The sequence below is a fragment of the Haplochromis burtoni genome, unplaced genomic scaffold (genome assembly GCF_018398535.1).
Source record: "Haplochromis burtoni strain Fernald_Lab_line unplaced genomic scaffold, NCSU_Asbu1 Contig_110, whole genome shotgun sequence".
Classification (NCBI taxonomy): Eukaryota; Metazoa; Chordata; class Actinopteri; order Cichliformes; family Cichlidae; genus Haplochromis; species Haplochromis burtoni.
In genome coordinates, this window is record NW_024582471.1 from 726,683 (window position 1) to 739,149 (window position 12,467).

A 12,467-nucleotide genomic window follows, 5' to 3' on the forward strand; every position below is an offset into this window, starting at 1 on the left:
ATGTATGTTTTTATCGCATACCTGGATAGAAATGTTTTTATTGATTTTTTATTATTATTATTACATTGGCAGTGTGTTTGGGGTCACTGTGAAAAATTAAGCTGCTGTTAATCAGATGCTTTCCAGATGGTATTACATGGTGGATCAATATCTAACAGTACTTTTCTGTGTTCATAATTCCATCATTTTGATGAGAGCTCCAATAATACTGCCTGAAATGCAGCCAATGGACAACTTAGTTTTGAGTTGTGGGAAAAAAACCATGACAGAGCCTCTACTGTTGCTCTTCTGTGTTGGCTGTAGACTCTCACTTTTGTACCTCTCCTCACCCTCTCCTTACATACTCACTCAAAAGACTTAAAACAAATGTTTCAAATTTAGATTCATCACTCCATCAGACCTGTTGCTAGTGATTTTTAGTTTGGTTCTTGTATAATTTAACACAGTGGCCCCCAACCTTTTTTGCGCCCTGGACCAGTTTATGTCGCGACCTTTAAGGTGTCATGGATAAATACGTCAAAATAAAACCAGTGCTGGTAACAAAAAAAGATTTATTCATAACACATGGGAAAAGACCCAGAGAAAAAGAGTTAATGATAAATGTGATTTTTTTAAAATAACTCTAAAAATCAATAAAAACCCTGAAAACCATAAATTTCACGCCAAACCTCAACTCTCACGGCCCGGTACCAAACAACTCACGGACCGGTACCGGGCCATGGCCCGGAGGTTGGGGACCACTGATTTAAGATACCTTAGCCTTTTCTTTCTTTTTCCTTTCATTACGAATGGCTTCTTGACAGCCACCGCCTTGATACCACGTCCACTGAGACCATTTCTGATGATTAGACTGATTAGCTGAGGGGCCAGATGCATCTCTCAGGGTCTGTGTCAGATTTTTTTCTGAATTTTTTACTCATTGTGAAAGACATGACTTTCAGATACTGTTCATCTGGTGTAGATACTTTGTTAGGCCTGCCATTTTTTCTTTTGTCCTCCACTTTGTCCAATTTCCTCAACTTTTTTAGGACACCTTGCACATGATATGTCAAGTTTTAAGTTAACAGGTCTTGGGAATCACCTTGTTGGTGCAAAAATAAAATTTCATGCCTGTCAAATTATGTTTACTTTGACATTTCTCATGGATCCAACCAAAGAAACTAGAACAAATGATTATTTTTTTCCCACAACTTAAAACTAAGTTGTCCGTTTTATACAGACACAACCAGTGGCGGTCCTAGCCTGTTTGGCGCCCTGGGCGAAAACTCCCTCCCTTATTTCTGGGATTTCGCACAACCTAGGATCCAAATCATGAATACATAATGGGCTTGGATTTACAAGATTGTGAATGAAATGTGCTCTATTTGGAAGCAGCCGGCCCCCTCCCTTTTCGATTGTTTGTGTGTGAGACTTTAAATCATCAAACTGTAAATTATAAATTTTGAATTGTTATTGATCCCTTTACCCCTGGTCCTAAAGTGTATATTTATTTTCTTACTCTTCTTATATTTATTGTTTATTTACTTGCACTGCTGTAACTGGAGCCTCGTCGCCTTGTTTCTCTATGTAGCGGAGATGACTTTGACTTCAGCAGCGAGCAGGCACACCGAGGGCTCTCGCGCTCACTTTTCGCGTATAGAATTTCGAAAAAACATCGGTGCAAATTATAAGTCTGTATCATGATGTCTGGTGTTTTCGTGTTTGTTGGTTTGTTTTTATTTTGTTTTATTTTGCGAGTTGGTTATTAGATGCCGCTCCAGCCGCCCCGCCCTCTCCTCCCTGTGCAGCAAGCAGCAGGGCGCCCTTACTCCCAGCAAATAGGCGATAGAAAACCAATCGGTGCCTATACCATTCCCAATATGCGCTGGCATGTCGTCGGGGCAGCATGAGTAGGCTACGAGCATTCTTTTTTTAAAATTTTTTTTGCCGATGCCCGTGATGCCGCCCCCCACGAGGCAACCGTATCAAACCGTATCAAAAACCGCTACTGGACACAACACCAGTTGACCCCTTTAATCAGGTGCATTTTTATGTTTGAATGGTTCACAGGTCCGTGTTAAAACACTCCTATGAAAAAGTTCACGTAAAAGGACTGGACTAAAAATGAGTGGAAAAAGCAGCCAGTGTCCAAAGAAAAACTTCCAAAGGCCTTCAGAAAGCCTGGAGAACTATTGTTCAAGATCACTTTAAAAGATTACCAGAAAGTCTCACTCCTTTTAAAAAAAACACAAAGATGTCAGGCGGCTCAATCCGATCACTCTACACTATAGATACAAATGCTGGTATTGGTAACAGATCAGTGCCAGCACAACTGGATCAATACTTTATTTCTATCCTCTAAGTTTGGTATGTAGCCCACTAAATTGTGTTAAAAAAAAATTTTTTTTTTAGATGACTGCCATAAAATATATTTTCAAAATAAATCAAAAGCAGGTTTGTTTTTATTAGCAAATTATTGTGAAAACTAAAACTCACAGTGATTTAGTGATCAGTGCAAACTAATCAGAATTCATCTCATAAACCATGGCACACTGCTCTCCCCTACATTAGCTACCTTTTTAAGTTTAAAAGTATCGATATCGGTATGTTCAACACTTCCTCCGTGTTCACTACTAACTGTTTAATAAATCTCTATTTATAACACCGGCACCAATTGTTCTGCCAGACGGAAGCAGCAGTTTTACTACCAGATGTCGAATAAAAGAAGAAGTAACCCTCCGCGAGCGTTTGTGGGTAATGGAGTCTTTCAATGGCGTGTCTGCTTGGCGCTTACTAGGCGAAGAACTACAGATCCCGCTTGTCTTCACTGCAGCGTGTTTTTGTGTGGACGAGGTGAAACGTACTTCGCTTTGCTTTTCTATGCTAGCAGTTAGAGCAGTTACACTCGTGTCTGTGAGCGGTGCTTCACAGATAGTGGACGTCAAGACACGGCTACCATACGTCACGGTGCAGAATGTCCACAACGGTTTGAACAGCCTACGATCACAACGGCATCTGGCGGAACAGTTTCAGGTGTGTAAGTGTGAATTAAATGTCGTGAACTGCTTGTAAAATTAATCTAACGCCTTTGTTTCACTCATAGTCACTTGGATGAGTGACGAAACGTTTCTCCCACTGAAAACGCTCCGTCCAGATGAACAGAATCAACCTTTGGAGGTCTCCTAATAAAGTTGTCATGTTCATTTTTAAGTGAACATTTCTCAAGGAATAGGGTCGTTGTCAGGTCATTTAGGACCCCTTAAAGATGTTTTATTTTCATTGAGTTGCATTACAGCTCCAGTTCTAAACCCTACATTATTTTGCTTTACATTTGAGCATGAATAAAGACTTAATGCTGAAGAAGCATTGATGAAGATAATAAATTTTTAATGCACATGAGTCAGGTTAACAAGGCTTTTTTTCTTTAGCATTTACAGTCAAGTGAAACGATGAGCAAATTTTAATGCTATACAAAGGTAACCCGAGTAAATACAAAATGCAGTATGTAAGTGGTGATTTCATTTATTAAGGGCAAAAGTTATAAAAACTGCACCGGCCACTGTCAAAATGTAATTCCCCACCTTGTTAAGTCACAAATTCAAAGCCATTAATCACACTTTATTTTGGAAAGCTAGCCATGCAAAGACCTGGTTACTGTTGGACCTCTTCAATTATGAAATATGTAAATAGAACCTGTTTTTCAAAGTGAAGTAGATTTAAAGATCTCTAAAAGCAACACATCATGCCACAATCTAAAGAAAGTCGAGAACTCCTGAGAAACAATTTCTCATCTATCAGTCTGGAAATTATTACACAGATATTTCCAAGGTTTTGGACTCCAGCAAACTGCTGTGAGAGGCACTGTCTAGAAATGACCAGCTTCACCACTGAACTTTTCCAGGAGTGGCCAGCTTACCAAAATTCCTCCAAGAACACATCAACGACTTATCCAGGAGGTTGCAAAACAACAAACAGGCAAAAACCACTGCTGACCAAAAGGAACACGACGACTTGTCTCACATTCGCCCAAAGACATCTTGATGATGCCTTAGACTTTTGGGAAAATATTCCATGGACTGAGTCAAAGGTTTCATAAAAAGAGCATCGTAGCAACAGTCAAGCATGGTGGTGGTAGTGTAATGGTCTGGGGCTGCTTTGCGGCTTCAGGATCAGGATGACTTGTCGTAACTGATGCAACCATGAATTCTGCTTTCTACCAGAAAATTCTGAAGGAGAATGTCTGACATTCATGCCCTGAAGCTTGAACACATTTGAGTCCTGCAGCAGGAAAAAGATTTGCAGTCCACTTCTTAACGGCTCCAAAACAAAAATGTTTGGAGTGACCTAGTCAAAAAAAACACACCTGATGCCTCTTAAAGTCCCCTTTCTCTGCACCTCTGGACCGTTTCCAGTGCAGTTTTCTGGAAATCCCTTTCACTCTCCTCAATCCTGAGTGTCACTAATGATGAGAGCGGAGCCTCACGCTACAACCGGGTGACCAAACAGAAGTTCCCAACATCAAAGCCTGAAGATAAGCCCCCTGAACAGGAGCATGTTTGTTTTTGTTCTGACATTTACAGTATTCTGCACTGAGAGTCCACCCACAACAGTTGCACTGTCAAACCAGGGTTGTGCTCTAACATCCTGAGTCACCCAAACTCATCCGATTTATTGTCCTAACCCTATTTTAATAAGCAGCAATCACTTAAAGTTTTTCGATTCACACCTTGTAAAATTAAACATTGTTTTTACTTTGATACAATTATAATTTTCATCACTTCCCTTTCAGTAATTTTTCAGTTAATTATTTTTTAGCCACTGAGAGTAGTCAGCTTTGTCCTACCCGAGAGATTTAATTTAGACTGACATAAAAGGGAGAAAGGGGAAAAAAAATAGCTAAAAACCTGATGCGAGAATGTCTGATCATAACAAAAATGACGATAAAATGGTTTCTGTTGTAAAGTCTGCCAGTCAATTAACCATTCTGATATTGCAAACTAGGAATAATGGAATGACAGCTCACATTTGAGAAACTTGAAAGGTCTATATTTGACATTTTCCAGTTACCAAAATAGGTTTTGATTATTTTTCTACTCATTAATTCCCTCATTGTGTCAGTGCCGCAGCTAAGAAAGAATCTGACGGGAACAACAGATGTGATGGCTTATTGTTTGTCTACTCTTAAAGGTGCGAATATCAAATTTAAGAAGCAACAGACCAAAAATAATTATGAAACCATCTGTGCATGCCAGATTCTTCTATAATGACTGTTTGTCAGCAGTGAGGTAGCCCGAGCCCGGCAGCTGGATATGTTTCTGTAATCCTAATGATGCTGGACATTTTTTATCCAATGCGGTCTATAAAGAACTGGGGGAAATAAATGAGCCACTAGGCTTTAGGTCGTTGCACACTGGTAGATCATATCTTACACAAACACTAGGTAGAAATTAATTGGTTCTTTGGGTGGCTCACTGGTGTTTGTGTCTACTTCAACCTTAACACAAGGAACAAACTAATAACTCTGACGTGTCTTCTCTGTCCAAAGCAGCGACTGATGGAGTTTCCAGAAGATTTTAACCAGCTCGAGCTTCTCGACACACACGGACACCTGATCCCCCGAGGGTCTGGCAGCGTGTGGACCGGAAGCAAGGACGATGAAGAAGAGCCAGAGGAGAGGGAGCACAGTGAGGAGTGGTATCTGGAAAAGGAGGAAGCTCTCAAAGATGAACCCAACGAGCTCATTCTGTGGGCGGCGGAAAACAATCGCGTAAGTCCAGTTTTGTTTTCAGATTAGGGGTGAGCGGTAGAGCTTTAAAATAACATTATTATTTCAAGGAAATTTGTGAAAATGATATTATGTATGGGGGAAAATGTTTTCCATCCTTGTTTTACAGTGAGCTACTGTCACTGCTGACAGGCTATCTAATTTGAAGTGTGAATCTATTGAAACAAAGTGCCAGTTTTTCCTGGTGCCAACTGGTACCAATTCCCTTCTGGCTTCATCTTCGTTTTTGCAGCGTTTTAAAAAAAAAAAGAAAAAAGAAAAGAAAAGTTTAGTTGTTTTGCTTCTCATTTCCTTCCTTCTTCACGTGAACTACAGTAGAACCCAAAGGAAGGAGATAATATCCTCGTTTATATTGTAGCCTGAATAGTTAAACTTTGAGTTTTTCTTCCATCTGTTGCAGCACAAACGGTATCATCAGTCATTCAGGTCTTTAAACTGAAACATGGTTTGATTTTCATCCTTTGGGCATCCAGGTTTTTTAACCATCTATCAACATGAACATCTTGTGCTGCTGCAGTTTAGCTCACTTTTGTCAACTACTGTAGGTGTTTGTTTTTTTTTGGTAGTTTAAGATGAATTTTACCCGTTTTGATCCCAACTCTCTGTCGATGACCTTTACTTAACTAAAGATACCAAACTTATACAAAGTTCACCTAAATACGCTGCAGTCTCAGAAGTGACCAGGAAACGAGTTAACACTATTATTGTACCGAGATTAAACGGCTGTCGCAGTACAGCTTCTTCTGCAAATGACTTTTTCCTGTCGTGAAAATGGCGACAGCAGCTTTCAGTGGTCTCAACATAATACCACAAAAATACATTTTGCTGTCATCTTAAAAGCAGCACTTTGCTTCCCCCTCACACACTCCTGCCCTCTTCCCCATCATCTTCCTCTTTGCAGTCAGCAGCTGCGAGCGGATCAGTCTGTTCTTTTTCCTTCTTTGTCGCTGGTTTTCTCTGTAAGATACTGAGTTATCCAATGTAGCATCTGCTGCTGACTATTTGTTGACAGTAAAACTACGCCTCTGGAAACCTATGTTATTTTAAAGCATGAGCTTTTTTATTTTAAAGGTCACTGGGAAATGAAAACTGAAGGTATAGAGCCGCCGGTCTTTGCCGTTGCTGATGTCTCCCCTAAATTTTAGTTCAGGATACACTGACTGCCACGTCTATTTACTGCAATTTCTCAGCCAAGCATCCCTCTTGGTCAATTACTAGACACTATTTATTCAAGTTTGAATTAAAGTCCTGGGGGCGCACACTGGGGAAAAATCACAGCACAAGCTGATGCTTTATGAATTTCAAACCAGTCATGACCTTTGAGTCTTCATCTCAGGATAGAAGCAGAGCTGAATAAATAATAATTACAGCATTTAGGGACACAAATTAAAGTCACTCCATTAAAGTCAAATGTTTGTCAAACAAATATTTTCCCCCGACAGATCTCTGGCCTGCTGCGAGATCTAAGCAGCAACTAACCGTAACTGCATAAAATTCCTACTGGCTGAAGCTGGACATCATCCAAGTGTGAGGGTAGAGCAATGGCAAAACTAATCAGCTTCGTATATTCACTTAATTTTTACACCTCACCTTTAAGGATAAATACAAAGATAAAAGCACAGTTTCATCATACGCATCCTTTATTTTGGCAGATTTTTGTTCTAATCCCACGGAGACGTTGACCACACACAGGATGGTTTGTGGTATCCTTTAAGTTGTTTCCACTTGAGAAGGTTAAATAGTGTAAATAAATAGTCTTGAATGTTGATTTTTTTTAAATGATTATTTCTTCTAGTTAAAATTACACATGGCTCTCTAACCACAAATGGGAACTCGTGAATTAGTTGTAAATATTTCACAGGCAGCAGTGATTATATTTGAATTTCAAATTTTAATACTGAGAAGGCATCAATACCTTTTCCCCAGTTATATAAAAAATAAAAACAAAACACAGTCAGAGTTTACAAAGTGACCGTCTAGATTAAAAATGATAGAACTATATACTAATGCACCAGTATAGCTGTATGAGTAACCTGCTGTCTGAGACTTGTGGTAAATTCAATATTTAAATGTCAAGAATTGCAGAAGTTCCACCGAAGAATAAAAAATCTCATGACTTTCTACACCATGAGGCAGGAAGCAGCACAGAAACACAGCTGCATTTAATACAGCCTGAACTCCCGAAAAAGACAAGGCACAAAAGCTGAATGAAAAACAATATACACTTGCAGATAATTAAACTTGCGTCAGCCTGATTTAATCAAAGTTCATTATTTGCATTATAACACTGTCACATCCAGCAGTTTCCCTCAACACACCATAATTGAAAAAGATTCGTGCGTGGAATAAATTCCCAAATAATTCAAAGTTATTTGGAGTCATGACAAATTTTCTTGATTTTTGTCTTGATTAAGTGAGTAGAAGAATTCAGCTGAGCAGTTTCCAGACAGTAAGTCCTGATAATGTCAGGAGAATAATTTCATGGAGCTGTCCAGAGTTTCCTTTTTGTACATGTAGCCCACAGCAGGAGATTTTCATCAGATGTGTTCTCATTGTTCTCACCTCTGGAACAAGTCAGCTTAACTTTGGAGCTAAGAAGCTGGGTAGAGCATGTAGGAGGCAGGATGCGCAGCACCCACTCATTTGCTGTAAATTCCCAGAGCTTTTGCCTTCTGTGTTCTCAGTTTGACCTTGCACTGACTTTGTACAAGGAAGCTGGCAGGGAGAAGATCTTTTGACGCCTGATCCGGGGCTACAGTGCATGTGTGAATATAATTTAAACAGCAGTTCTTCCTCCTGCAGGGGGATTTTCAGTCTGACATTACTGTCTTTAAATCATAATTTGTGCATTGCGCTGTATTTAGCAGTTGGACTTGGGCCCCAGTTACTCAGGCATAGCAGGAGGTTGGTAACTCCCTGATAACCACCGGCTGCAAGAAAAGACTGTTTATTGCCAACCGGTTGCTGGAAGTCAGTAGTTAAAATAGGTATACGGTGAAAAAACACTTAAATGGAACTGAAGTAAATCAAAATGGCAACTGCAAATATGCTTGTCTTAAGGTTTAAAAATTGGTGACATCACAGTAACTACATTAATCTTTTGTCTGTCTGTAGTTACAGTGGTGAGGCATACCCATATGGAAAAGAAATAGTAAAAACTTATATGTGATTTACTCATGAAAGTGACCACTTTCTAATTACTTTCATACATTGTTTTAGTAAGTATCCAAAACATACAAGTTTCATTATATAATTTTTCAAGGGATCTTATATCTGTTTTCACTCTTATATGCTTTTCATACAAGTTTCACACAAGACAGATACAAACTTTATAAGATTTATACTGTATATATCTTTTCCATGTGGGTAACCTTTACTTTGAAGCTGAACAGTCTACGTTTCCAGTTTATATTAAAGTTTCTCCACTGCTCAGAGACTAGTTGACAAGTGTTTGCAGAGTGTTCCTTTTGACCTTTTTTCTTTGTTGGCCTACGTTATTGGTATCAGTTTGTTGGTTAAACCAAAGATTTGCTGAAGAGGTATCAGAAAGTCTGAAAATCAAACTGCTGCATGAGGTCCTTTGACAGCTTTTGGTGCCTTTACCGCAAAGTAAAAAATAAACGAAGGTGCTTATGTGACTATTTAAAGTTTGCATGAAGCACAAATGGAGCCGACCTTGTGATCAATGTTGCAGAAATGAAGTTTTATTTGAGAAAGAGCAGCTCAAATGAAAGGTTTTCTTACAATCACTTTATGTGGTTTTCTTTCAGCTTGCCACAGTCCACAGTTTGTTAGCTGCTGATCCTTCGCTGGTGCACTGCTGTGATGAAGATGGTTACACTCCCCTGCACCGTGCAGCATACAGCGGTCACATCGAAGTCGTCTGTGCTCTGCTTGCCGGCGGCTCTAAGGTCAACCCCCGCACCATCGACGGCTGGACTCCCCTTCACAGCGCTTGCCGCTGGAGCCGCGTTTCTGTGGCGAGTTGTCTCCTGCAGCACGGAGCGGAACTGAACGCCCAGACCAACGGTGGACTCACACCATTACATCTCGCTGCTTCATACACAAGCTTCTCAAAAACAGACTCCAGACACACCTTAGAGCTGCTGCTCTCTCAGCGCCATCTGAAGCCGGGGCTCCGCAGCAGCAGCGGGGAGACTGCCGGAGAGGTGGCTCGACGTAGTGGGCCCCATCACTTTATGTTTGAGATGGTGGAAGACTATGTGAATGTGGTGCCCATCTCATGAACAAAAGCACAGGCCCACACAGGCTTTCACATTAGTATTGATGTCTTGCTCATGGTCAGGTTTCCGTTTGAAGCAACATAATAAACGTGAATGTCAAATCTCCAATTCATCTTCTTTACAATTAGACTGAAAGTTTCTTCTCTTTTATACTGCAATAGACCACAGGTTAAAAAAAGGTCTCTTTAAACTTGAAATTGCAGGATTTCTGAGGAGCTGAAAAGATGCTGTGATAAGATTCAAGCTGTGTTTCTGAGTGCCAATTGTTCAGTGACATTTAGATATTAGAAATTCAAAGCATTATATATGAGTAGTTATTTTAGTATCTACCTGTTAACTAAAAGTCTTTTTCAACCTTGAAAGGTTTTCTTTGGATTTGTGTAGGGCCTAACTTTTACACTCATTAGCCACTTTATTTGTTGCTCGAGTAGGCTCTGGCACTCAAACGATGCTCACTTGGTACTATGGTGCCCAAAATGTGCCAAGTAAATATAACCCACACCATTACAACACCACTACTAGCCTGAAACACTGATTAAAGGTAGGATGGATGAGACTTATCAGATCAGGCAATGTTTTTTTATTTTCTATGGTCCAGTTATAGTGAACTTGTTGTGTAGCCTCAATTTCCTGTTCTTAGCTGACAGAGATGGCATCCAGGTTGGTCTTCTGCTGCTATAGCCCATCTGCTTTAAGGTTTGACATGTTTTAAGAGATGCCTTTCTGCATAACTTGGTTGTAACTTATGCTTATTAGTGAATATTCATACTGATCTTCTTTTGGCCTCTGACAGTGGATTTATGTCTGTGCTTGTATGGCTAAACCTCAGTGCAGTGTTTGATACTGTTGAGAATATTTTATTATAGAAATTAGAGCATGCCATAGATACTGCACTGCTGTGATTTGAATCATATCTAATAAACTCTAATGTGTTAATGTAAATGGGAAGTCCAAAGGTTCTAGGATTCTGCTGACATTATATATGGTTCCCTTAGGCCAGGGGTCCCCAATCCCAGTCCACGAGGGCCGGTGTCCCTGCAGGTTTTAGATGTGGCCTTGATCCATCACAGCTGATTTAAATGGATAAATTACCTTCTCAACATGTCTTGCAGTTCTCCAGAGGCCTGGTAATGAACTGATCATGTGATTCAGGTGTGTTGACTCAGGGTGAGATCTAAAACCTGCAGGGACTGGCATTGGGGACCCCTGCCTTAGGCAATATCATTAGCATGCATTTTTATTGGTTTGCAGATGATACCCAGGTTTATCTATGAAGTCGGAAGTCAGGTAGCACACACCAATTAGTTAAACTGCAGGAACATCTTAAAGACATAAAGACCTGGATGACCTCTAATTTCCAGCTTGTAAATCCAGATTGTCACAGAACACGGAGTGTTCAGGTAACAGGACCCCAAAGCAGACTCAGCACACCGCAGCTCAGAACTATGTACAAGTTTTTATTGAACTGAAGAATCTTTTAACAACGCTAAGGAAACGAAAAACTAAGGCTCATACCACGGGGGGAAACGAGGAGCGTGGAGCCCAGGAGCACCGTAATCGGGACCGTGGGGAAACTGCAACAGAAAGGGGAGACACAGTTAACAGCACGCAGGTTGTCAAGAAATGAACAGCTAGACTTCATAAGTTGCCGAGGCTTACAGGTAGAGCAGGACCGTGGAGCTTGGAGGGGAGAGGTGCCCGTGAAGGGAATCCTAGGGAGGGAGGGAGGCCACAAGCTTCCACGCCGAATGCTGGTCACACTGGGAGGAGACTTACGGACTGGCGAAGAGAAGCTGTCAGAGCTGGCTGAAGTAGTTCTCCGGTGATTGCCTCAGATGAGACGTAGGTGGTTTGGAGGCGGCCCAGCTCGAGGGTGTGGCCACCGTAGCCTCCCACGGCTCCCTGGATGCCGAGCCATGGGCCGTGACACAGATAAAACTGAGCGACTGTTATTGTGATTTGGTGCTGTCTAGTTAAAGTGAGGTTTAATTTTTGAGTTCCCATTGAGTTAATATTTGATTTACTGCTGGCCTCCCTGTCAGCTCAAAGCAGTCTGGTTATGCTCTGACCTCTGGCATCAACAGTTAAAGTAGTTTAAACATGCTGTGTGCAACATAGATTGCAACTAGAATATTTTTCTTTTCAGTTACTGCTAAATATTAAAGTTTTTAATAATAGCTTCTTACTTTGTGTGACAAGGTTTTACAGATCATCTTCTCTGCATGCTTTTTCTCAGGCAATGACCATTAAAAGGAACCCCGGCTATTAAGACATGTTTGTGTTAAAATATGTATGTGCTTTCAATAATATATATATGTGGTATTAAAATACGCCAAATGTTTTCCTTTTAAGCACAAAACTACAGGGAGTGCAGAATTATTAGGCAAGTTGTATTTTTGAGGAATAATTTTATTATTGAACAACAACCATGTTCTCAATGAACCCAAAAAACTCATTAA

The 12,467-nt window shown here is 40.4% G+C and overlaps 1 protein-coding gene across 2 annotated transcripts; it reads left to right on the forward strand.

Annotated features, from left to right (window-relative positions):
• The first annotated feature begins 2,708 nt into the window (after positions 1-2,708).
• On the forward strand, positions 2,709-10,950 carry ankrd49 (ankyrin repeat domain 49). 2 transcript variants are annotated; one of them, XM_005928242.3, is made up of 3 exons: positions 2,709-3,012; positions 5,525-5,746; positions 9,535-10,950. In XM_005928242.3, the coding sequence occupies exons 1-3, from the start codon at positions 2,737-2,739 to the stop codon at positions 10,009-10,011; spliced, it is 975 nt and encodes a 324-aa protein (XP_005928304.1). In that variant the 5' UTR covers positions 2,709-2,736; the 3' UTR covers positions 10,012-10,950. The 2 variants fall into 2 exon arrangements, with proteins under 2 accessions (XP_005928304.1, XP_005928305.1); XM_005928243.3 differs by having other exon boundaries at positions 5,528-5,746; positions 9,535-10,116.
• Positions 10,951-12,467: the final 1,517 nt, after the last annotated feature.